The 26,747-nt window shown below is 43.3% G+C and overlaps 1 protein-coding gene across 6 annotated transcripts in view; it reads left to right on the top strand.

The window, feature by feature from the left end:
- ssbp2b (single stranded DNA binding protein 2b) overlaps positions 1-26,747 on the top strand; it is a 441,186-nt gene that overhangs the window by 127,402 nt on the left and 287,037 nt on the right. For 4 of the 6 annotated variants that reach the window (XM_078214850.1, XM_078214849.1, XM_078214848.1 and 1 more), the window contains exons 2-3: positions 3,111-3,183; positions 4,376-4,437. The exons of the other annotated variants lie outside the window; for them this stretch is intronic. In XM_078214850.1, coding sequence (XP_078070976.1) covers positions 3,111-3,183; positions 4,376-4,437 — 135 coding nt within the window. The remainder of the gene's footprint in view (positions 1-3,110; positions 3,184-4,375; positions 4,438-26,747) is intronic. 6 annotated transcript variants of the gene reach the window in all.

Genomic DNA, 26,747 nt, shown 5'->3' with positions numbered 1-26,747 from the left:
CAGAGAAGTTTTAGTAGCCTAATACCTGGTATGAGCAGGTTGTCTGATGAGGAAAGGTTGTAAGAGTTTTAACAACACCAGGTTAAAGTCCAACAGGTTTATTTGGTAGCAAATGCCATTAGCTTTCGGAGCGCTGCTCCTTCGTCAGATGGAGTGGAAATCTGCTCTCAAACAGGGCACAGAGACACAAAATCAAGTTACAGAATACTGATTAGAATGCGAATCTCTACAACCAACCAGGTCTTAAAGATACAGACAATGTGAGTGGAGGGAGCATTAAGCACAGGTTGAAGAGATGTGTATTGTCTCCAGACAGGACAGCTAGTGAGATTCTGCAAGTCCAGGAGGCAAGCTGTGGGGGTTACTGATAGTGTGGAGATGCCGGCGTTGGACTGGGGTAAACACAGTAAGAGGAAAGGTTGGACAGGCCAGGCTTGTATTCACTAGAGTTTAGAAGAGTAGGAGTTGACTTGATTGAAACATAAAAGATCCATAGGGGTCTTGACAGGGGCAGATATGGAAAGAATGTTACCTCTGTTGGAGAATCTAATTAGTATTATGAGTCACTGTTTAAAAATAAGCGGTCGCCTATTTAAGACAGAGATTAAGAGAATTTGTTTTCTCTGAGGGTTCTGAGTCTTTGGAACTCACTTCCTCAAAGGCAAGTGGATGAAGAAGGTGGGATTTTTTAGCCTCAGCCATCCCTGGGATCGTCCAGTCCTGCTTGAAAGTTAGTGGATCTTTGGCTGGGCTGCACGGTTGGTCTGGAAAAACCCCAGCCAGAGTCTTTGAATATTTTTAAGGCAGAGTTAGATAGATTCATAATAAACACAGGGTGAAAGGTTAATCAGGGCTAGGTGGGAATGTGGTGTTGAGGTTACAATCAGATTAGTCATGAACCTATTGCATGATGGAGCAGACTCGAGTGGCTGAGTGGCCTAATTTGTATGTACTGCTGCTTCTAATTCATACGTTTTTATATTGAGGTTCGCCAAGGTCTGAAAATAGATTGTCGACCTGCTGCCATAGTTGAAGAGCAACAAGGCGTTTGGTAAAGGGAGACCCAAAAAGATGAGGAAAGTGCGTGTATGTTTATTTGTGTTCTGCATTCCATATCATCATCCAGTACGTTCCTGGCTCTTGGTGAAATAACTTGACTTAGGAATTTGTTTGCTGTAGCAGTCCACAATGAAATCGACATTGTACAATAAGTTTGAATGATCGGCATCTGAGAATAAGTCAAATTATCTAATAGGCCTGAATTTTCAGGATGCCAAGGGGAACTTTCAGAGGAATGCACGCCCGCAGACTCTGACAGGGCTGCTGCCATTTCACACTCTAATAAGCGATGACTGGTAGCCGGTGGGACGCCCGGCCACACTTGGAGGAAGTTCTGCCCTGAAGAGTTATTGACTAATCATATTGGCTGATAGTTCCCCTGCCCATCTAGGAACAGTACTGCAGTGGCTGGAAGAGGTACTGCTTGAGACTAAGTCCCGGGAACTGTTGCGTTGGTAAGCACAGTAAGAAGTCTCACAACACCAGGTTAAAGTCCAACAGGTTTATTTGGTAGCAAATACCATAAGCTTTCGGAGCACTGCTCCTTCGTCAGGAACAGAGACCACTCCATCTGACGAAGGAGCAGTGCTCCGAAAGCTTATGGTATTTGCTACCAAATAAACCTGTTGGACTTTAACCTGGTGTTGTGAGACTTCTTACTGTGCTTACCCCAGTCCAACGCCGGCATCTCCACATCATGACTACCATCGGCGTTGGTAAGTACCAGGGCTCCTGGGGAGGGTAGGGGAAGCTCTGGAGGGTCATGAGTTGGACAATCTCACTGTCGGGAAGTTGGCCAGTGGGATGGGTGGGTGCCTCCTGCCTGACAGGGCCACGTGATGGAGATGCACTCCTCCCCCTGCCTTCCTGCCCGAGATCAAGGATGAGAACCGTTTCTGATTCCTACCCACAGTCATTGGATGCCTGCTAACCTAAAGATTGGGGCTGGGCAGAAAAAGCCCTGAAGTAGCCATTAAGTGGCTACTTAAAGGCCTTAACTGAGACATTGGCAGGCTTCTCGCCTGATTCCTTGCCCACCCACTGTAAAATCACACCCAGGTCAGGGTGGGCAGGATCCCGGAGGGAATCCCGTCTATGTTATTTTACTTCCCTATAGTTCTCCCCCAGTCCCCCACCCTGGGTCTCAGAACCCACTGATGGGGAAGTGGGGAGGGGGGACGGGGTGCAGTGGGAGGAACATAAAATTCTGGCCATGTAGTCTTTATTTTGCTGAAAATAAGGATCAGATAGGGAAGGTCTTCTTCAATAATTATTCCACATGTGCCAGACTTTAATGACTTAACAGTGGCATTCTTTGTTCCCTCTTATCACAGAACTGGAGCATTGCATGCTTTGAATTCATGAAACAAAGATGTGCTGTTTTTAAAGGAGGTATCCATACATTGAAAATTTCATAATGCATCACCAAATAAAGTTACAGGAGCCTATCACATTTTCTGCAACAGGGCATTTCAGTAAGTTTCTGTCCCAATGATATTGCACCATCACAAAAATCTGGAACTTTCTGAATCCATTTTGCTGTGTTGTGGATAAATCCAGTTTACATCATTGCAGGTGGGAGGATGCTTGGTTTTCCTTAGAATGTTAACTGGGTGATGATTTCAAGAGCTTTCAGATTTCAAGACTGTTTTTCCCTTCTAACTTTATTTACTCACTTTGCCCCATTATAAAAATTTGTTGTAGATGGACACTAATTGCATCAAAATTGAAAACAAACATTGACATTCATCATAAAAAAAATATCATTTCGGTTTGGTTTTGATAAAAACTGTGTCCATCAACTCAGGCGTTTACTATAGAACATCAAAATTTGATAAAATTTTGACATTAACGTACGATCCATGTTTTCTTGCTGACTTGTTTCATTTTGTTAAAAAATGTCTGAATTTCTTTAGGCTGGTACATCAATATAATACCATGACTGAGATGGCTGAAGCATGCCATATATGGTTGAGTGAATAATTTTAACTTGAAACTTTTATTTATTCAAAACTGGTAAAGCACTGAAACCATTTGTGTTTGTATTTCAGGTTAGCACTGTATGTATATGAATATCTACTCCATGTAGGAGCACAAAAATCAGCACAAACATTTTTATCAGAGGTGAGCCTTCCTTCAAGCTTGATTTTTTTTGGCTCTGTTTGTTATGAATTTTCAACCTTGCGTACTTGCAGATTCTACCTTCTGTAGTAAACTGGCTAAAATATGCCTTAACTAGGAATTGTGCACATTTTAAATAACATAATATGCATATTATTTATTGTTGTGAAAATAAGTTAGAATAGTTTTAAACCCTTGTGGGTTTTGGTAGACATCTTCAGGATTCCTAATATCCTATTTTCAAACTGAAGATGGATCTGAGTTTTGAATACTTCACATGGAACTTTCTCTCCAAATCAAATGCAGAAGCCTCACACCATGCCATATTGTTGCAAACTGGCAGATGCACTATGCTATACACAGTGGTAATCTGAAAATGGGGATTTGAATTTGCATCCAGTTACTTCTGGAGCCATTTTTAAAATGGAATCAGGAGGTGAATGTTTAAAATCTGTAAATTGAGGGACACAAATGTGTATTGATTACATAGTAGATTATGATGAAGAAAAACCATACATTTGCAACAAATCTGGATGCACATCCAACATGTTATTGTGATATAAAATCACATTTTTAAGCTAGTGAGTGTAGGGTGGCTAGATATATTTTGGACATTATTTTAATTATTCCTTTGATAACTTCTAATTATCTCTAATTCGGCCACTTGTGCATTCCCAATTATAATTGCTCCACCATTGGTGACCATGCCTTCAATTGCCTCGGCCTAAAGCTCTGGAATTCCGTCTCTACATCGTCCTGCCTTTCTGCATTGCTTTCGTTCTTTAAGACACTTCTTACAACCTACCTTCTTGACCAAGCTTTTGCTCATCTGACCTAATATCTCCTTGTGTGGCTTGGTGTCAAACTTTGGGCAGGATTTTCTGACCCCCCCCCCCCCCCCCCCCCCCCCGCCCTCCACGCGGTGTGTGTTCTGGCGTTGGGGACTGCTCACCATTGGCCGCCAGTGGGATCTTCCAGTCCTTCTGATGTCTACGGCGTTTTGCATGGCTCATCTGTCCCACCAGAAGATCCCACTGGTGGAAAGGGCCAGAAAATCCTGCCCTCTTTATAATGCTGCTGTGAAGTGCTTTGGGATGTTTCATTACATTAAAAGGTGCTGTATAAATGCAAGTTGTTGTTGTAAACATACAGTACACCTGTCAATACAATGGTGTGATCTCAATTTATCTTTTAGATACGATGGGAGAAAAACATCACATTAGGAGAACCACCAGGATTCTTACATTCGTGGTGGTGGTAAGTTTATTTTAATAAATAGATCTAATGTATTCCTTCCAGTACTTTGAAATGAAGAATAAGGCTGGATATTATTAAATGATTTAAATATACATTGTGATTTTTAAAAAATCATCCTCATGTACGGAATGTCTTATTATGGTGTTAAAAATGCCCAAAAATAAAAAAGAGAGTGCTGGAAATACGCAGCATGTCTGGTAACATCTGTGGAGAGGGAAATCAAGTTAATGCTTTGAGTCAAATATGACTCTTCTTCAGATGCTGCCAGACTTGCTGAGTATTTCCAGAACTTTGTTTTTATTTCAGATTTCCAGCATATTTTGCTTTTATGTTGAAAATACCCATATGTTTTCACACTCTAAATACATGATACTAATGTAGGATTCCACTTTGTGCGGATTCTTGATACAACTTATGCATACATTGTCAACTGAGTTGTTTGTATATGTTGGCAACATGCTTGTTTGGATAATGGTGCACATCAGACAGATATTTACACCTGCATAACAGCTGCCTGCAATATAGAGCTTTTTCAATTTTACAATTTGGATTTTATTTCAGAGATGTTTAAATGCATAAATCAGTTGAATGCACATGTTTTTAATTTTTTATTGATGGCTATAGAAATTAATATTATAATGTTTATTTAAAAATCAAAACCTGGTTTTAACTGCACTTACAGTTACCACCTTGAGGAAAAGACGGACAGCAGAACATGAGATTGAAATGAATTGATGACCATGGCTTTTAATGGATAAAAGAGACATTTGACATTTCAGTTCTAAATTGATTATATGCAAGCTTCATTTTTGTATCAATGTGGATAAAATCAGATTCTTTCACCCTTGGGACATGGTTTGGGATCTAGCCATTTCTGATGGAATAGAAGGCCTCTCACTGTGTGTTGCCATCAAGGATTCCAAATGAAATGTATGTGAGCAGTTGTTATTCGTGGTTTGGTGCACATTGGTCACAATTGGCAACTTCATTCGGGCCCAAAAGATGACTGGGATACCTGATATGCTTCCTTAACATGGTGTCCCAGGAGTATTTTTAATAAAATGAACCCTTCAAACCTGGCATGTGTCTTTGGAGTGAATCTGATCTGGCCCACAAAAGGACCTGCAACGTTGCACGCCCTCCCACCAATAAACCTGTTTACTGAGCTATTGATCATGGACATTGGATATCTTCTAAAGCTGAGAAGTTAAAAAAGGAAGAGGTTTATTCTACAATAGTACTTGGCTTTGGAGTGTCTGCCACACGTAGTGGATGACAAAAGCACACACTATTATAAATCTCATCACTGACGTTTCTCTTCTTGTTTGGTCCAGTAACATTCCTTAAAATATAAGTTTTAATATAAATGGCTGCATCATTATTTAAATAGCATTTCAGTATCATATTTCCACCAAAAATATTAGTGAAAATATGTAACCTTTAATTATTTATGATAATAATGTACAAGGGAGAAATGTAATTAAGTGACAGTTTGAAAGCAGAAAAGCATAGACTGTCAGCAACTGACTGCTTTCTTTAGAACTGTTGAAAATCATATAAATCATTATCATTCCTCCCCTCCCCTCTCATCAGTATACTCTGGATTCTGATGTACCCAGCACAAACAGAGATTGGATTTAATCAATTGTTGGAGGTCACTGAATGTGGTTGTTCTGTTGAAACTGATTGCACTCACAGTGAGAAGTACAAGCAGATTATTTGCCACCACTGCCAGTTTGTTTTTTTTCTGTCTTCCTGACTGTAGGACTTAATGTTTACTTGTACTCCTTAGCATGTCTGAAAGAAGATTTAAAAATACAGGGGGAGTGCTTTTCAATTTAAGGAGTGCCTGTTCCATATTTTGAGCTAACTCATTGAATAAATACCAATGCCACGAAATTGGACTGGCCTTGGAAACACCTGCAGGTATCACGATGCATTATAATTACTTTGTGCTACCCATTGATTTGCATAATATCTGTGTGCTATCAGTACTAGCTGTGCTGCTCAGTGGCTGCATGACTCAGCAGGGGGCCCAGGTTTATGGAACATTGATACCATTTAAACCCAACTCACACCAGTTAAAACTGGCCCGAACAGTTTAGGCCTATACTCTACGGAATTTCGAAGAATGAGGGGAGATCAAATTGAGATATACAAGATGATAAAAGGTATGGATAAAGTAGACATGGAGCGGATGCTTCCTCTTATAGGGCATAGGATGAGAGGTCATAGCCTTAGGATAACAGGTAGCAAATTTAAAACAGAGTTGAGGAGAAACTACTTTTCCCAAAGGGTTGTGAATCTGTGGAATTCACTACCCCAAAGTGCAGTGGACGCTGGGACAGTGAGTAAATTTAAAGAAGAGTCAGATTTTTAATTGGTAATGGGTTGAAGGGTTATGGGGAGAAGGCAGGAAAATGGGGATGAGGAGCACATTAGCCATGATCGAATGGTGGAGCGGACGCAATGGGCTGAATGGCCTAATTCTGCTCCTGTATCTTATGAACTTACAGGGGAAGTGCATTCTGGTTGGTGTGGATGCTGGAATTGGTTGCATAAGAGAGTGTGAGTAAGAAGAACACTACAGGGCACAGTAGGCCAGAGAGCAGTCTCAAAGGTTCTCTAAGGTTGTGCCAAAGAAGGGAGGGAATCATTTGCCTTAAGGAAAAATCAATAAAGCTTGGGAATAACTACAATTCAGACTTGAAACGTTAACTCTGTTTTTCCCTCCACAGATGCTGCCAGACCTGTTGAGTTTTTCCAGTATTTTCTTGTTTTATTTCAGATTACCACCAGAAAGTCCTTGCATAAATTTATGGTTGTGTCCCTGAAAATCACAACTTTAAATGAAACAACTCCAAGTGGATCATGGGTTGCACAGGAATCAGTGTTAAAGCTAGAGTTGGGTTCTATCAGGCCCATAAAAATCACATGTGCAAGTTTAATACTGTACTGTACCTCTGCAGAACTGTGCACTCCTAGCTGGAATAACTTCCAAAATAAATCACTAAATCTAACACAAATACTATGCAGATTGAAATTAGATAACTCTAAATCCCCAAACAAGCCATGAGTAGCACAGTTTCTGTATCTCACCAACAGCAATCCGGAAACCCAGCTTAACTTTTTGCTTGCTTTCCTTTCCCCCTCTCTCCTTTCCTTCTCTCTCTCCTTTTCCATTTTGCCTCTCTTTCTCTCTTTTCCTACTCCGTCTCACCCCCATCCTACTCTACTCCCCTGCCCAGCTCAGGGAAATGCGTCAACTACCTAAGGTTCTGATCAAGGCTTGCACCTGTGCCGGGAGCTTGGTCCTGTTCTTGGCAGTCTGCAGGGGGCCAAGCCCTTTACCCGGTCTGTGGATGGAACTGTGGGGGACACTGATAAAGCCGGTGGGGGAGAGAGGGGGATAGATTGAGCCAATGCTTCCTCCTACCCTGTCCCTGGTTACTCACATTTCACTACCACTGTGGCCGCTGGTAGCTGGCAGTTTCCTTCTCTGCCTGTGTTTCTGCTCCCGGGTCTCGGACCTCAGTCTCTTCCCGCAGTCTTGGTCTCTGGTGACAGCAGCTGCAGCTCCGGCAGCAAAACATGGGCATGGGCTAGACCAGAATGCGAAACCGGTAATGGTGATGCAAATTGAAAGAACAGGTCCTAAAGAATAAACATGTTAAAACGCAACAATGTTAAATGGGGTAACTTCGGTTGGCACAGTAGTAGCACTGCTGCCTCACAGCGCCAGGATCCCGGGTTCGATTCCCGGCTTGGGCCACTGTCTGTGTGGGGGCTGCACATTCTCCCCGTGTCTACATGGGTTTCTTCCGGATGCTCTGGTTTCCTCCCACAGTCCGAAAGATGTGCTGGTTAGGTGCATTGGCCATGCAAAATTCTCCCTCAGTGTACCTGAACAGGCACTGGAATGTGGCGACGAGAGGATTTTCACAGTAACTTCATTGCAGTGTTAATGTAAGCCTACTTGTGACACTAATAAATAAACTTAAACTTAAGCAATTGAGGACTTGCTGCAATGACTATCTTTAAATACCACATCACACCAATTGCACGATCAGCCCCATGCACTGTTCAATGCACCACACCATCATGACTCACCAGACGACAATCTCCAATAGTCATAACTTCAATGTAATATTTGTATTTTTTAGTGACGCCTGTACCAAGGAAACATGCAATCCTTGTGAAGTTATATGTGCTCACACTGACAAGAGAGAATCAAATGTGTTTGGCTGTCTTGGAATACAGAAATCGCTGACTTCCCTTATGCAGCAGTGCATGGCAGACTGAGAGCAAATACTACCTGGCAGCTGGCAGTTTCCATCTCTGCCCTGTGTTTCTGCTCCCGGGTCTGGAAGTTGCCAGAAACATAAATATTCATGACCATGTTGACTTTCAGAGCCACTAACCAAGTATTCTTTGCTCTGCTCTGAAGTTGCAACTATGGCTGCAGCAAGTGGCAGATTTTGGTGAACGGATGTTTAACACTTAGTTTGTCATTGAATTTTGGAGCGGCGCTCCGAAAGCTCATGCTACCAAATAAACCTGTTGGACTTTAACCTGGTGTTGTGAGACTACTTATTGAATTTCAGGTAGGAGAATTGCTCCATGAACATACTGAATGGATATCGTGTTATGCTGGGTGCCGCTCTCCAGGCCCACCTCCTCCCTCTTCCCACAGCTTGCGTGTCATTTGCTCATTCCTGCTGTCATGGTATGGCCTCAGGGGAATGCATACTACTGCATTTGTGTCTGGGAGAAAGTGGTTTATGGAGAATCCTTTAAGTCAGGACAGAGTTCTTCACCATGTACCCTACCTGCGCCCTGTCAATCTTAGCAGCTTTTAACAACTCTGGAAATCAGCAAATACTTCCAAAATGTCAACAAGATCCAGTAGAAATCATTCAGCGACTAAACTGAAATTAGTTGATCATCCCTTTAAATAGCACTGGTTGAGAATCCTTCCTTCTGCTGAATGTCTGTTTCAACTATGGGAGGTGATTGGAGCATGAGCTGGAACGCTGAGCTCCACTGTGACAGCACTGGCATCAAATCAAACCTACTCTGCAAACCTCTAGCAGATAGTCCCTGCACTCACTCTAATCACTGTATCAAAATGGCATATGCTATGGCCAGCACCAGAGGTTTTGCGTATTGAAAATGCCATTTTGGAGGAAAAGCTGCACCCATGGTGACAGAAAATCTGGCTACCTAGCTGAATTTGGAGCCCATGATTGATTTGATTTGATTTCATAGAATCATAGAACCCCACAGTGCAGGAGGAGGCCATTTGGCTCATCGAGTCCGCACCGACCACAATCTCGCCCTGGCCCTATCCCCGTAACCCCATTCATTTACCTTGTCAACCCCTCTGACACAAAGGGGCAACCTAGCAAGGCCAATCAACCCAACTTGCACATCTTTGGAGTGTGGGAGGAAACCGGAGCACCCGGAGCAAACCCACGCAAACACGGGGAGAATGTCCAAACTCCACACAGACAGTGACCCGAGGCTGGAATTGAACCGGGTCACTGGCACTTTGAGGCATAAGTGCTATCCACTGTGCCACCGTGCTGCCCATGATTTGATTTATTATTGTCACATGTATTAGTATACAGTGAAAATTATTGCTTCTTGTGTGCTATACAAAGCATACCGTACATAGAGAAGGAAAGGAGAGAGTGCAGAATGTAGTGTTATAGTCATAGCTTGGGTGTAGAGAAAAATCCATTTAATATGAGGTAGATCCATTCAAAGGTCTGATTGCAGCAGGGAAGAAGCTGTTCTTGAGTTGGTTGGTACGTGTCTTTAGACTTTTGAATCTTTTTCCTGATGGAAGAAGGTGGAAGAGAGTATGTCCAGGGTGCGTGTGGTTGGATCCTTGATTATGCTGGCTGCTTTTCCGAGGCAGTGGGAAGTGTGGACAGAGTCAATGGATGGGAGGTTGGTTTGCGTGATGGACTGGGCTTTGTTCACGACCGTTTGTAGTTTCTTGCAGTCTGGGGCAGAGCCGGAGCCATTCCAAGCTGTGATGCTACCAGAAAGAATGCTTTCTATGGTGCATCGATAAAAGTTGGTGAGAATTGCAGCGCACATGCCAAATTTCCTTAGAAAGTAGAGGCATTATTAGGCTTTCTTAACTATAGTATCGGCATGGAAGGACCAGAACAGGTTGTTGGTGATCTGGACACCTAAAAACTTGAAGCTCTCGATAATTTCCACTTCGTCCCCATTGATGTAGACAGGGGCATGTCCTCCACTACGCTTCCTGAAGTCGATGACTATCTCCTTCATTTTGTTGACATTGAGACAAAGGTTATTGTTGTCGCACCAGTTCACCAGGTTCTCTATCTCTTTCCTGTACTCATACAGCCAAAACTACGTGTGCTATTGAATGGCTGCATTCCTGCACATGGAAACCAAAACGTGAGGGACCGACACAGTGAAAGTCTTGCAGTGGTTTAACTGGGTCCTGAGCATCAAACTAAACATGGCCTCTTCTCATTTCTATTCTGTTAATATCTAAGAACAACTGCAGAAAAAAAATAAGTACTCTCTGTTCTGATTGACAACTGAAAGATCCTTGAAGTGATATTGAATGTCTGAATTTGAACTTGGAACCTGGCTTCTGTAAAGCCTACACTGCAGGCCAACAGTGGAAACTAACAGTGTGGTGTGTTATAACATTTTATTTTGGTACTGGACTTTAAATTGAAGTAATAAATTCTGTTTTGTTTTTGTTTCTTCTGCATGCCATTGATTTTTTTTGGTAAGGAAACCAGATTTTGTTTTGAAAGAGAACTCCACAGCTAGCCCCCTATGATTTCTTCTGCTCACGTTTATCTAATGACCTCAGATTAACTCATTACTTACCACCCAAAAATAATGTCAAGCATAATTTGAACAATGCATGGAGAAAAAGCATCGTTATACAAGCTGAAGTCCCGGGCCAGTGCATGAGCCAGTTTTATAGCCTGCTAGCACATAAAGTATTGTCTGAAAAATGTGCTAAACGCCCCCCCCCCCCCCCCCCCCCCGCCTCCCCAACCACACACATATGCACACAAAAAATCGACATTGAGCCTTTGATACACAATCAATCTGTGCCTGTTTCTTCTGATTGGAATATACAGCCAATTGTAAGTAATCTTTTGAATTACAGCATGCCTGAGCATGGATGAAAAATCATGAAGGGCTGAGATGCATTAATCTGATCTGCACTATTTAAAATCAACCTGCACTTCTTGAAGGGGGTTCTGCATAGAACAGGTGCTGGAAGTAATTTTACACATGATTCTGACCTGGGATAGACACCAGAATGGCACAGTGTGACAGACTGCAAGCTCCAAGATTTGCAAGGCTGCCCTGGAAACCTTGGTACAAAAGGTGGAGAGGAGGAGAGATGTTAGCTATTTGCATTACTGAAACCATTTCAGTGACATGGGATGGCATTTGATGGAGATGATGGTGCTGTCACACGCTGGCTGGAAAGCCAATGAGAACCTGCGTCACCTGCTTTTTAGGGAAGGCTTGCTTTTTGTTTATCTGTTCAGGGTATGTTGGCATCACTGACTGGACCAGTTTGTTGCCCATCCCAAATTACCCTTGAACTGAGCGGCTTGCTAAACCATTTCAGAGGGCATTTAAGAATCAGCCACATTGCTGTGGGTGTGGAGTCACATGTAGGCCAGACCAAGTAAGGATGACAGATTTCCTTCCCTAAACGATATTAGTGAACCAGATGGGTTTTTATGACGATCGACAATGGTTTTGGTTTCCATGTGCAGGGATGCAGCCATTCAATAGCACACTTGAGTTTAGCTTTTAATTCCAGATGTTATATTGAATTCAAATTTTACCATCTGCCATGGTGGGATTTGAACCTGGGCCCTGAAAGCATTATCCTGGTTCCCTAGATTACTAGTCCAGTGACAAAACCACTATGCCACCACCTCCCCCATTGTATTAAGTGTCATGCACGTACTTACCGGATCAGTGATGGGCCTTTTCCAAGGTCAAGGACCCATAGAGCCATAGAATCCCTACAGTGCAGAAGGAGGCATCTGGCTCCTCGAGTCTGCACCGACTCGCCGAAAGAGCATCCCACCCAGGCCGGTTTCCATGTTTTACTATGCATGTGTGGATGCCAAAAAGCTGATTTCCGCCATAATAATGCTGAACACTGATAGCTTCAGTTCTAGCTATTGCAAAACCTGGGCCATTGACTTGGAAAAATGTAAACAATGCAATATAAATGTAAACTGTGTAAAGGGAATCTCCAGTTCCTTAAAAACACAGTTCACAAATAATTTATCCATTTCGTACAAGATTAACATTTTGAAACAGTCATCAACATGAATGTTGATTGTTTCTCTCCACAGTTGCTGTCTTTTATCTGAGTTTGTCCAGTGTTTTTTTTCTTATGCCACATTTCCTGTATCAGCAGTATTTTGCTTTCGTATTAACATTATGAGTACTATTTCCTCAGGTAGAAAAATGAAGTATGAGAAAAAAGTGGTAACATAGTTAAAAAGAAAGCTGAAGTGCAGGACAGAAATTTCAGCATAGTGCTCATAACTGGGCATTAGCTAAACATGACAATAGATCCAAGCTATTGGCATGGTTTCAATATTGTGATTTTCAGAACAGCATATGCCATTTTTTACCTCAGTTTTCTCATTTCTCCCAGAGTTTTTGCACCCCTTTTGAGTTTTCACTTTTTGTGCAGGTGTATGGAACCTTTGTCTTCAGCTCCGAGTCCCCTTGGTCATGTGCATGGGCTGACCAACGTAAAAAATCTAAACCGTGCATGTGCAGCTCTTTTCCAGCCAGCGCATGCTTGGAGATGTCAACCACATAGTTGAAGATTAGTTTTAGCTTAATTACATTAATTTTTAATCATTTTGAATCTTTCCTGGCACATTTAGGGGGTCTTTGCGGCACAGCACGCTGGTTGGGAACTACTGGATTAGAGGATGGCAGGTTGAGAGGCAGTAGATTTAAAACTGAGATGAGGAGGAACTACTACTTGCAAAGGGTGGTGAATTTGTGGAAACTGAATTGTTGAATGGTTTCAAGCAGGAGATAGATATATTTGAATAAAAGAGGGATAAGGGGACAAAGGGATCAGGCAGAGAGGTGGATTTGAGACCGGGGAGAGATCAGCCATGATCTGATTAAATGGCAGAGCAGGCTCGAAGAGCAGAATTTACCTACTTTTGCTCCTAATTCAATGTTCTATGTTCTCCTATATTCCGATGGCAGCTTTACTGAACACTTGCGCCACTGATGAGGTGGTGGCCATTGCAGGTACTGCACTCAGAGGTTTAGTTGCCCACCCAGACCACAGGTGAGTGATGGCAAGAGTGGATCATGGCAAGGAGCAGTGGCAATCGAAAAAGGCAGCGGGATGAATCTCAGTGGGCTCCCCCATTACCGTTGCCAGGTCCCTCAACCAAGCACTGAGTGTATTTGAATGAGGGACCCTCTGGGAGCTCACTAGCAATCCCGCATGGGCTTGTGTGTCATGGTTCCCGTTTGGTGAGCCCCAACTGGGTTAATACCAACAGCAGGATGAGGCACTTAAAGGGCTTTAATTGCCTACTTAAGGCCACCATTGACAATGGGGTTGAGAAGGCGGTCCACAGGCCTTCCCACCAATGATTTCATCGGGGTTGAGACAGGAAGATGGGAGGGTGTCCACCTGAAGCCCCCTTGCCTGATTAAATGCACCCCCATCACCATACTCCACAGGGGAGAACATTAAATTTTGCCCATGTTTGCAGTGTGACCAAAGATGGGAACTGAATACTCAAGAGTATTTGAAATTTTGGAAGGTTGGAAGAAAGGAAAGGAATTGGACTAGCTCTGCTTATAAAGGATGAGTTCAGTACAATAGCAAAGTAATTATTTTGGCTTGGAAGATAAAGATGTAGAATCAGATTGGGTAGAGATTTTAAAAAAGGAAGAAGTCAATAGTGGGAATAGTTTATGGGGCCTCTAACACTAGCTACACTGTAGAACAGAGTATACATCAGGAAATAATGGAGCTTGTGAAAAAAGAGCTGCAATAATTTGGGTGATTTTAAACATAGATTGAACAAATCAGATTGACAAAAATAACCTTGAGGATAAGTTCATAGCATCTATTTGGGGCAGTGTCTTGAAATAAGACATTCAGGAACAAACCAGGAAACAGGCTATTTTAGACCTGATAATGTTCAATGAAACATTACTTTAAGTAATAGTGGTCATAATATGATAAAATTTCACATTTGGTTTGATGGTGGGAAACCTGGGTCTGAAACTAGCGTCTTAAACTTAAATAAAGGCAACTGCAAAGGTATGAAGATAACATTGGCTACAGTGGATTGGGAAAATAGGTTAAAGGGTAATATATAGCAAACGAGAAGTAGTAGACATAGTTCATATCGCTCAAGAAAGATAGTTTGCATTATGAAAGAAAGACACTATGAGAAGGATAAACCATCTGTGGCTAACTTAAGGAAATTAAGTAGTGTATCAAGTTGAAAGAAAAGGAGTACCATGCTGTAGGCCAGAAGATTGGGAAATCTACAAATGTAATGGAGGACAGAAAGCAGGAAACTATTAGCCAGTTAGCTGACATCGATCAAAAGGAGAAAATGCAGGAACCTGTTATTAAGGAAGTAGTAGCAGGATCTCTACAAAATCATAATATAATCAAAGAGAGTCAACATTGATTTATGAAAGGAAAAACATGTTTAAAACATTTATTAGAGTTCTTCGAGGATGTAACAAGCCGGGTGGATAAATGGGAATCAGTAGATGTACTGAGGCAGAAAGTGGGGATGAAAGATTCCTTTTCAGGACGGGAGCCGGTGACTAGTGGAGTTCTGCAAGGATCAGTGGTGGGACCACAACTTTTCACCTTATACATCAATGATCTAGATGAAGGAACTGAGGACATTGTGGCTAAGTTTGCAAATGATACAAAGGTAGGTGGAGGGACAGGTAGTATTGAGGAAGCAGGGGGGTTGCAGAAGAACTTGGACAGGTTAGGAGAGTGGGCAAAGAAATGGCAGATGGAATACAATGTGGGGAAGTCTCTGGAGGTCAGATCATTAAGTATATTCAAGTCAGGTAGATAGGTTCTTGATTGATAAGGGGAATCAAACACTACAGGGAAAAGGCGGGAGAATGGGTTTGAGAAACTTATCAGCCATGATTGAGTGGCAGAGCAAACTCGATGGGCCAAATGGCCTAATTCTGCTCCTATATCTTTTGGTCTTATGATAGTGTGTTTGAATTTCCAAAGGCGTTCAGTAAAGTGCTATATAAAAGGCTGCTACACAAGATAAGGTGTTGGGGGAGAGTCGGTGCAGACTCGATGGGCCGAATGGTCTCTTTCTGTACTGTAGGGATAGATGATTCTCTCTGTACGACCTGCTGATTATTTTAATAAGTTTCTATTTATTTCAGAGTTTCTGCATCACTTTATTTTTCTTTTGCTTAAGGGTTGTACTGAAGGGAGGCCTGCAGAAGCATGAAGCCCCTCAAGAGACGTATAATGAGCCTTTTCAAAATGATTTATTCGAGTTTCCAGTCTTTGGAAAGTTTCACTTGAGTTATCAGTCTTTCACTCTTTGGAAAGAGAAAACATGACAAGCTAAGCAGAAAGAACCAAGAGCACAATATGAAATTAAAAATAGTCTGAGAGCAACAGGCAGAGCTTGCTTCTCTTAAATACTTATTTCATGACAATAAAATTCACATTCTGTTGTATAAGGATGGTATAAGCACGTTTGCCCTCTTTCATAGTCCAGGACACCAAGCTCACTGCATTACAGTATACCTTGTCTGGCAGAATATGCTAACAGCTTAAATCTCTCTACAATGCCTGCAGATATAGGAGAAAATGGTAAATGTCTAGAAATCTGGTAAGATAAAATTAACCGCAACAGTACTATGTTGATAAATGCATCAAGTGTGGCCCATCAACGTGTGGTTGTGTCAACCAAATTGTTACGAGCCTTGTAGAGACTGATAGCTTTAAAAAAATATTTGAATTTTCAATGAATGACTGAAAGAATCACCTGATGAGATTTCAAGTTTTAAGATCTCTACTGTAACAGGCAACCTAAAAGCAACTTTGTCTAATCACTAGTGTTACAACGTGGAGGTGGATCCCCCCTCTAAGAACTAACACCTAACCCCTCAAAGAGGAGTACCTAGCCTCATAATCTTCTAAAAGTGAATATGAAGTGGTACTATCTGCGTTTCAGCAAGCTTTAGTGGTTAAATCAAAATAACTCCGTATGGATCGGATGCTGCACTTGGTTGAAGTCATTAGGTTGCATTTAAGCTTCATTTTCATATGAAGCAATTTTTAAAAGCGGCATCTCGGCCTTTTGGCTAAGATGCAAATGAGATCAAGCCTTGGGGGCGGAGACGTCTGCCTACTCCAATCAGCTTGGCTCATGTAGATCAGGCCCAAGACAGGGTAAAGGGTCGCATACCCTGCCTTGTCAGCTTGGATCGGAAATGTCTCAACTTGTTGAGACTCTGAATTGGACTTGATTTGATTGAATTGGAAAAGTATTAAAAAATGACTCATAGAACATAGAACATAGAAAGCCACAGCACAAACAGGCCCTTCGGCCCACAAGTTGCGCTGATCATATCCCTACCTCTAGGCCTATCTATAGCCCTCAATCCCATTAAATCCCATGTACTCATCCAGAAGTCTCTTAAAAGACCCCAACGAGTTTGCCTCCACCACCACCGACGTCAGCCGATTCCACTCACCCACCACCCTCTGAGTGAAAAACTTACCCCTGACATCTCCTCTGTACCTACCCCCCAGCACCTTAAACCTGTGTCCTCTCGTAGCAACCATTTCAGCCCTTGGAAATAGCCTCTGAGAGTCTACCCTATCCAGACCTCTCAACATCTTGTAAACCTCTATCAGGTCACCTCTCATCCTTCGTCTCTCCAGGGAGAAGAGACCAAGCTCCCTCAACCTATCCTCATAAGGCATGCCCCCCAATCCAGGCAACATCCTTGTAAATCTCCTCTGCACCCTTTCAATGGCTTCAACATCTTTCCTGTAATGAGGTGACCAGAACTGCGCGCAGTACTCCAAGTGGGGTCTAACCAGGGTCCTATAAAGCTGCAGCATTATCTCCCGACTCCTAAACTCAATCCCTCGATTAATGAAGGCCAGTACGCCGTACGCCTTCTTGACCGCATCCTCCACCTGCGAGGCCGATTTAAGAGTCCTATGGACCCAGACCCCAAGGTCCTTCTGATCCTCTACACTGCTAAGAATGGTACCCTTCATATTACACTGCTGCTTCATCCCATTGGATCTGCCAAAATGGATCACCACACACTTATCCGGGTTGAAGTCCATCTGCCACTTCTCCGCCCAGTCTTGCATTCTATCTATGTCTCGCTGCAACTTCTGACATCCCTCCAAACTATCCACAACACCACCTACCTTGGTGTCGTCAGCAAACTTACCAACCCATCCCTCCACTTCCTCATCCAGGTCATTTATGAAAATGACAAACAGCAAGGGTCCCAGAACAGATCCCTGGGGCACTCCACTGGTCACTGACCTCCACGCAGAGAAAGACCCCTCCACAGCCACTCTCTGCCTTCTGCAGGCAAGCCAGTTCTGGATCCACAAGGCAACAGCCCCTTGGATCCCATGCCCTCTCACTTTCTCAAGAAGTCTTGCATGGGGGACCTTATCGAACGCCTTGCTGAAGTCCATATAGACCACATCCACCGCTCTTCCTTCGTCAATGTGTTTGGTCACATTTTCAAAGAACTCAACCAGGCTCGTAAGGCACGACCTGCCCTTGACAAAGCCGTGCTGACTACTTTTGATCATACTAAACTTCTCTAGATGATCATAAATCCTGTCTCTCAGGATCCTCTCCATCAACTTACCAACCACTGAGGTTAGACTCACCGGTCGGTAATTTCCCGGGCTGTCCCTGTTCCCTTTCTTGAATATAGGGACCACATCTGCAATCCTCCAATCCTCCGGAACCTCTCCCGTCTCCATCGACGATGCAAAGATCATCGCCAAAGGCTCCGCAATCTCCTCCCTCACCTCCCACAGTAACCTGGGGTACATCCCATCCGGTCCCGGCGACTTACCAACCTTGATGCCATTCAATAGTTCCAACACATCCTCTTTCTTTATGTCCACATGCTCGATCCTTTCTGTCCACCGCAAACCAGCAGTACAACCACCCAGATCCCTTTCCACCGTGAATACCGAGGTAAAGTATTCATTAAGCACCTCCGCCATTTCTAACGGTTCCGCACAAACTTTTCCCCCTTCACCTTTTAAGGGTCCTATGCCTTCACATCTCATCCTTTTACTCTTGACATATTTGTAGAAAGCCTTGGGATTCTCCTTAATCTTACCCGCCAAGGTCTTCTCATGACCCCTTCTCGCTCTCCTAATTTCCTTCTTAAGCTCCTTCCTACATCCCGTATACTCCTCTAAATCCTTAACACCTCCTAGCTCTCTGAACCTTCTGTACGCCTCTCTTTTCTTATTCACCAGGTTCATCACAACCTTCGTGCACCACGGTTCCCATACCCTACCAACACCCCCCTGTCTCATCGGAATGTTGTCATGCAGAGCTCCAGACAAACATTCCTTGAAAATCCTCCACTTTCCTTCGGTACTTTTCCCCAAGAATGCCTCCTTCCAATTTACCCGTCTAATTTCCTCCCTGATGACACTGTATTTCCCTTTACTCCAGAGAAACACTTTCCTAGCCTGCCTGATCCTATCTCTTTCCAATGCTATCGTGAAGGAGATAGAATTATGATCGCTATCCCCAAGATGCTCACCCACCGAGAGATCCTCCACCTGTCCAGGTTCATTAGCCAGCACCAGATCAAGTACAGCCTCTTCTCTAGTAGGCTTATCCACATACTGTGTCAGGAAACTCTCCTAGACACACCTAACAAACTCCTCTCCATCCAAACTCCCTGAGACTCTCTCTTTAAAATCAACGAGTAACAGTTTATTTATCTGACTAAAAGTGAACAAGTTAACTAAACTATTAAGAAACTAAATAAAACACAATTCTAATGGATGCCGTTTAAATAAATACAAATCCCACTTATTAAAAAAAAACTAGAATTTTAGTCATTCTCTAAATTTCAACCAAGTTTTTCATCTTCTGAAATATTCTGGGCTTTCTCTGTTAATTCTTTTGTCTGGAACTGCTTTCCTCTCTGGTACCTTCGCTATCGAGATGGTGCTTTGAGCTGAGGGCTTTGAGCTAGGCAGATGGCAGTTGTTTTTTCTGCTTATTGCCCCACTGCCTGTTCTTTTATACCTGTGATGACATATCCACATCCTCCACAATAGGATTGGTCACAGGTTGCCAAAACCATCAAATTAAAATCTAATAGGTTGCTGGTATCCAAGTGCCTAATTTAAACTGATAGGTTGAATCCAAAAACATTCAAATGCCTGAAGCCTGTTGCCAAGGCAACCCTGCTGCTTGGCCCTTCGATACAAAGTTTCAGTCTGAGTTCTCTATATGCACCGGCATTTTAAAAACTTTCTAAGCACAGAAAAAACACCACCTTTTAAAGGAACCATGCAATACTTTCACCTCTTCGCATTTTGCAATTTAATATATAATTTTACAAACACCAAATTCTAACATTCTACTCAACTTTGCAACATTAGGCTAATTATAGTGCAAACGACAGAAAAAATCTCCAATTTAACTTTTAAAATGATTGAAAATCAACCTCCTCAGTTATGCTTTACTCTGTTAGGCTGGTTAAGCTGGCGTTGTTTTCAGTAGAACAGAGAAGACTGAGGGGGCGGGGTTTTGTTATGCGGGGGGCCTGATCGAGGTATAAAATTGAGGGCCACAGCTAGGGTCGATAGGAAGAAACTTTTCCCCCTTAGAAGAGGGGTCAATAACCAGGAGCATTGATTTAAGATAAGGGACAGGAGATTTAGAGGGGATTTGAGGAAAAATTTGTTCACCCAGAATCTGGAACTCACTGCCTGAAAGGGTAGTAGAGGCAGGAACCCTTCATAACATTTAAGAAGCATTTAGATGAGGCTACAGACCAAGTGCTGGAAAATGGGATTAGAATAGATAGATGCTTGCTGGCCACTGCAGAAACGATATACCAAAGGGCCTCTTTCTGTGTTGTAAAGCTCTATGACTATGCCCATTCCTTAAGTGGATACTTCATTCTCCAGGAACCAGTTGAAAGCTCTTCTCAGTTTCCGGTGACTTTCTTCCTTTTTCCTTTTCCAGTCAGATAACTTCCAATCCCTGAACTGACTTTTGTGGTGTAGGTTACCCTGGAGATCCTTCCATCTAGTTGAAGCAAGACAAATCTCCCAACACTATTTAAATTCTCTCAAATTTGCACAAGCTCCCACTCTCATTCTGCATGGTGAGGAACGATAGAGATCTGCTGCCTCGATCTCTCTGCTTTCACTCTCAGATTCTTGCGGACTGACTTGTTTCTGTCAGGTTTAATGATCTCTTAGAAAACCCACTAAGTCCCTGACAGTGGCTTGCTACGGGCTGTTCGTCTTTCAAAGCCACATCAAACACATCAGTTCCCTTTTTGATCTATATGTGGGAAGCAATGTACCTGACCAGGAACAAAGAATAGGCACAGCATTAGGAGCACTGTTGACCTTGTCAGTTGCTTGGGGTACCATTTATATTGTAAGCTGGCCACCCACCTGTAGCAATCTTACGTAGTTGTCTTAAGTCATTAACAGGCCTCTGTGAATTTGAAAGCCCAATGGATCTCAGCATGTTTTCTTTCATCTTGTGTCACCTCAACCATGAAGGACTTATTTTTGAGGTGCTTTTAAAATAAACTTACTCAAAAGAGTAAGGAAAAAATTCCAATTTTTAAAAACATGACTCAATAAAAATGTTCAAATATCGACCAAAAACCACCAAAAGCTATTGGAACATTACAAAATCATATTTAACAACTCATACATCCATGAAGTTTCCTTTACTTGTGTTCAAAATGGGTACTCAAGGGGGAAAGAAGCAAATCCTGCTGAAATCCTGGAAAAAGGCAAACCCTGTCATGAACTGCACTGTGCTAATTTAAATACTTTTGCATGAAATCTGGGATTTTAATGAGGTTTGTGCACATTATAGAAAGGAACTTAATTATAGACTGAAGATAACTTTGTGTAAGGCCTGCTCTCCTAATTCAGTGCTCTCTCTGAGATAGTGCTCCTAATTCAGTCCTCTCCTGGTATACAGTCAGCCCAATGATTTCTGCACTGCTCTGGTGTGCAATTACCAAGATTTTTCACTTATCGTTTTTAATACAGATAGGTACAGGCACTTTGTGTTCCTCTCTCTGCTGTTCTCACATAAATAGTAATCTGTTTACTTTAAACTGATTGTAGCCCAACTAAAACAGTGGAAGGGCATTTCCAATAAATACACTAAGGGCCCGATTTTACCAACAATTTGCGCCCGTTTTCGGGCGCGAAATCGTGGTAAAGTCGGGTGTGAGACCTTTACTGTGATCTGCACCCGCGTCCGCGCAAATCGCCACTTTACCGAGACCCGCGAATGGCAGGGATCCGTTCTGCACCCAAATTGGGCGCAACGACGATTTAAATGCATTTGCATGCATTTAAATTGAATTAATGAACTGCCCGCCCAACTCTATCAGCATTTCCCCATTTACCACCGCATTTACCAATCCGGAACCACACTTTTAGGGACCTGCTGAATAAAAGTCTGAGTCGGGTGCTCCAGCCTCTGAAGAGCGCGTTCAGTGCTTCCAACGGCTCTCTGACTCAGATCAGTGGTGGGGGTGGGGGTGGAGGTGGGTCAGATCATTCTCTGGTTGGAGGGGGGAGGAGAGGAGTGAGGTCAGATCGTTGTCTGGTTGGGGAGGAGGAGGAGGAGGCAGGTCAGATGTATCTCTGGCGGGGGGGGGAGGGGCGATTGTTGCCTGGTGGTGGGGGAGAGGGCTGATCGTTGCCTGGTGGTGGGGGGGAGGGCCGATTGTTGTCTGGTGGTGGGGGGGGGAGGGCTGATCATTGCCTGGTGGTGGGGGGAGGGTCGATGGTTGTCTGGTGGTGGGGGGGGGAGGAGGCAGGTCAGATGTCCTTCTGGAGGGGAGGGGGAGTGAGGCCAGATCGTTGTCTTGGCGGGGGGGGGGAGGAGGGAGGTGGGTAAGATGTATCTCGGGGGGGTGGCAGATGGATCTCTGGTGGGGGGGGGGGCAATTGGATCTCTGGTGGGGGGGCAGATGGATCTCTGGTGGGGGGGCAGGGGGGTCTGCTGCCACTCTGCGGGCGATCGATGGGGGGAAGGGAGCAGGGGTGGCGATCGGTCTGGGTAGTGGGGGGCTGGATAAGGGGGGCAGTGATGTGTGTGTGTCCCCCTTATCCACCCCTCACTACCCACACACATCACTGCCCCCCTTATCTACCCCCAACTATGCACACACATCACTGCCCCCCTTATTCACCCCCCCACTACCCACACACATCACTGCCCCCCTTATCCACCCCCCCACTATCCAGATCGATCGCCCCCCCCTGCCCCCCCCACCGATCACCCACAGAGTGGCAGTGGACCCCCCTGGCCCCCCATCAGAGATCCATCTGCCCTCCCCCAGAGATCCATCTGCCCCCCCCCCTCCAGATTCATCTTACCCGCCTCCCCCCCCCCTCCCCCCCCGAGATACACCCTCGCTCCCACTTTTCTGCGGCTCGGGAGCGATCTGACACGGGCGCGCTTTTTCCAATTATTTTCTAACTGCACATGCGCAGTTCAGAGCTCCGATCATTCCGGCCACGCTAAGCCCCGCCCACAGCGCGAATGGGACTGGAGATGGCTGAGAGAGTATGGGGGCGCCTGAAAGCAGATTTCTAAGTCGGATCCGTACTACGCCCAGATTCAGCACTTAGAATGAAAATGGTAAAATCAGGTCCTAATATTTACTAATATGTGGTTAAACTTCAAGACCTTAATATCTCTGCCAAATGTATCTGATTTCTGAGAGATGAAGGTTATGGCTTTTATTTCTTTTGAACCATAAACTTTACTAGAAGTTGCAATTGGATGGGTGGTAGTGCTTGTGTTCTTTTCCAAAAAATGTGGTTATTTGAGGGTTAAGAAGGTCACTTCCTTTAAATTGGTATGCTGCTGCCCACTGCAAGTGACTCATTCAGTGCAAGTAGCTCAGTTTCTTATCTTGGATGAGTTGATGTTTGTCTATGCTTGGTTAATGCAAATAGTGTTGAACTATGGAGATGAGAATTATATTTTTATGTCTGTAGTAATGTTTATGTTTAATTATTTGCCATAGCTGTTTGTATATTTTGAAATGTATGCCATTAGTAATTTAGTAATGAATGTAATGCCATCAAATGTTAGTCGACCAGTTAATTTCAAAAAAGCTTAAAAAAGGACTTTTAAAAAGAAATAGTGCAATTCATTTCTGAATTTGGAAATTTGGCCATAAAAAGAATGTCAGACTCGCATTATGTAAGTTGGAATTTATTTTCAAAAACACAGAGTTTGCAAGAGAAAAAGAGAAGAATAAAGTTTGTGGTTATCAGGAGGCTTTCTCAGTATATTAGGAGAATAAAGTGAAAAGAATGCAAGAATTATGAGCAGGAATAAGCCATTTGACCCATCAACATTGACCCGTCAAACATTTGATAAGATAATGACTGACCTAATTGTGGCCTCAGCTCTATTTTCCTGTCTTTCCTTCATAACCTTTGAATTAAATTTTACTCAATCTTGGATGTATTCTAATGACCCAGCCTCCACTGCCCTCAGGAGAAGAGAATTCTGCCGACTAACTGACCCAATGAAAGAAGAAATTCCTCCTCTTATCAGTCTTAAATGGGAGACCCTTAATTTTTAAGTTGGGTCCCCTTGTTCTAGACTCCCCTCACAAGGGAAAACATCCTCTCAGCATCCACCATGTCAAATCCCCTCAAGATCTTGTGTTTCAATAAGATCTCATTCTTCTAAACACACAAATGGGGATATGCCCAACCTGCTCAATCTTTCCTCATAAGCCTTCCTCCCAAGAATCAGTTTAGTGAACCTCCTCTGAACGGTTTCTAATGCAATTGCATCTCCTCAAGGTGGGAAGAACACAAAAACAATTTACCATTTGAATGGAGACTGTAAAGCTCTACAGTACAGAGGGATGTCAGTGTCCTGGTACAAAAAGTTAGTATGTAGGCGCATCAAATGATTAGGAAGGCAAATGGAATGTTGGTTGGCATTTATTGTAAGGGTATTTCATAGGAATATATGAGTTAGGAGCATGAGTAGGCCACTCGGCGCTTAAGCCCGCTCTGCCATTCAATAAGACCATAGTAAGAAGTCTCACAACACCAGGTTAAAGTCTAATAAGTTTACTTGGAATCACGAGCTTTCGGAGTGCTGCTCCTTCATCAGGTGAGTGGAGAGGTGGGTTCACAAATACAGCATGTGTAGACAGAGACACAATTGCAAGGTAATGGTTATGTTAATGATAATGCGAGTCTTTACAGGTCATCAAGTCTTTACAGGTACAGACAGTGCGAGTGGAGAGAGAAATAATAACAAGTTAAAGAGGTGTGAATTGTTTCAATCCAGGACAGTTAGTAGGATTTTGCAAGCCTAGGCCAAATGGTGGGGGGTTACATGTAGTGTGACATGAACTCAAGATCCCGGTTGAGGCCGTCCTCATGCATGTGGAACTTGGCTATCAGTTTCTGTTCGGCGATTATGCATTGTCGTGTGTCTTGAAGGCCACCTTGGAGAATGCTTACCTGAAAATCAGAGGCTGAATGCCCTTGACTGCTGAAGTGTTGCCCGACTGGAAGGGAACACTCCTGCCTGGCAATTGTCACGCGGTGTCCGTTCATCCATTGTCGTAGTATCTGCACGGTCTCGCCAATGTACCGCGCCTCGGGACATCCTTTCCTGCAGCGTGTGAGGTAGACAACGTTGGCCGAGTCGCATGAGTATGTACTGTGTACCTGATGGGTGGTGTTCTCATGTATGATGGTGGTATCCGTGTTGATGATCCGGCACGTTTTGCAGAGGTTGCCGTGGCAGGGTTGTGTAGTGGTGTGGTTGCTGTTCTCCTGAAGGCTGGATATTTGCTTTGAACAATGATCTGTTTGACGTTGTGCGGTTGTTTGAAGGCAAGTAGTGGGAGTGTGGAGATGGCCTTGGCAAGATGTTTGTCTTCATCGATGACATATTGAAAGCTTCGAAGAAGATGTCGTTTCTCCACTCCGGGGAAGTACTGGACTGGACCACAATAAGATCATAGGTGAATTGACTGTTACCTCCTGCCTATCCCCAATAACCTTTCACCCCCAAGTTTTCAAAGACTCTGCTCCCACTGTCTGTTGAGGAAGACAGTTCCAAAGACACTCTACCCTCTGAGAGAATAAATTTCTTCTCAGCTTTGTCTTAAATCAGAGACCCCTAATTTTTATACTTTGACCCTTTGTTCTAGATTCTCCCAATAGAATGAACATCCTCTCCACATCCACCCTTTCAAGACCCCTCAGGATATTATGTTTCAACCAAGTTGCCTCTTACTTTGCTAAACTCCAGCAGACATACCACCCTTCCAGGTATTAGTTTAAACATTCTGTGAACTGCTTCTAATGCATTTACATTCTTCCTCAAGTGAACGGACCAATATTGTATACGGTACTCCAGATGTAGTCTCACCAGTGTCTCGTACAACTGAAGCATAACCTCCCTAATTTGATATTCAATTTCCCTCGCAGTAAACAATAACATTCTATTTGCACTCCTAATTACTTGCTATGTCTGCATACCAGCCTATTGTGATTCATGCACAAGGGCACCCAGATCCATCTGCATCGCACTGTAATCTCTCACCATTTAGGTAATATGTTTTTTTTTATTTTTCCCAAAATGGACCGTTTTGTCCATTTCCCCACATTATATTCCATTTGCCTGGTCTTTGCCCACTCACCTGACCTGTCTATATTCTTTTGTAGGCTCTATGTCTTTTTCGCAACTTACATTTCTACCTGCCTTTGTGTCATCAGCAAATTTAGCACCTGTACTTTCAGTCTCTTCATCCAAGTTTATCATCCATTTACAAATTGCAAAGAATTGGGGCTTCAGCACTGATTCCTGTGGCACACCACTCATTACATCCTGCTAAGCAGAAAAATACCCATTTATGGCTACCCTCTGTTTCTTGTTAGCTAGCCAATTTTCTTTCCATGCAGTATGTGATCCCCTGCACCATGA

The sequence above is a fragment of the Mustelus asterias genome, chromosome 6 (genome assembly GCF_964213995.1).
Source record: "Mustelus asterias chromosome 6, sMusAst1.hap1.1, whole genome shotgun sequence".
Classification (NCBI taxonomy): domain Eukaryota; kingdom Metazoa; phylum Chordata; class Chondrichthyes; order Carcharhiniformes; family Triakidae; genus Mustelus; species Mustelus asterias.
Note: the sequence above shows the minus strand (reverse complement) of the source record. Positions and strands in the feature narration are given on the sequence as shown.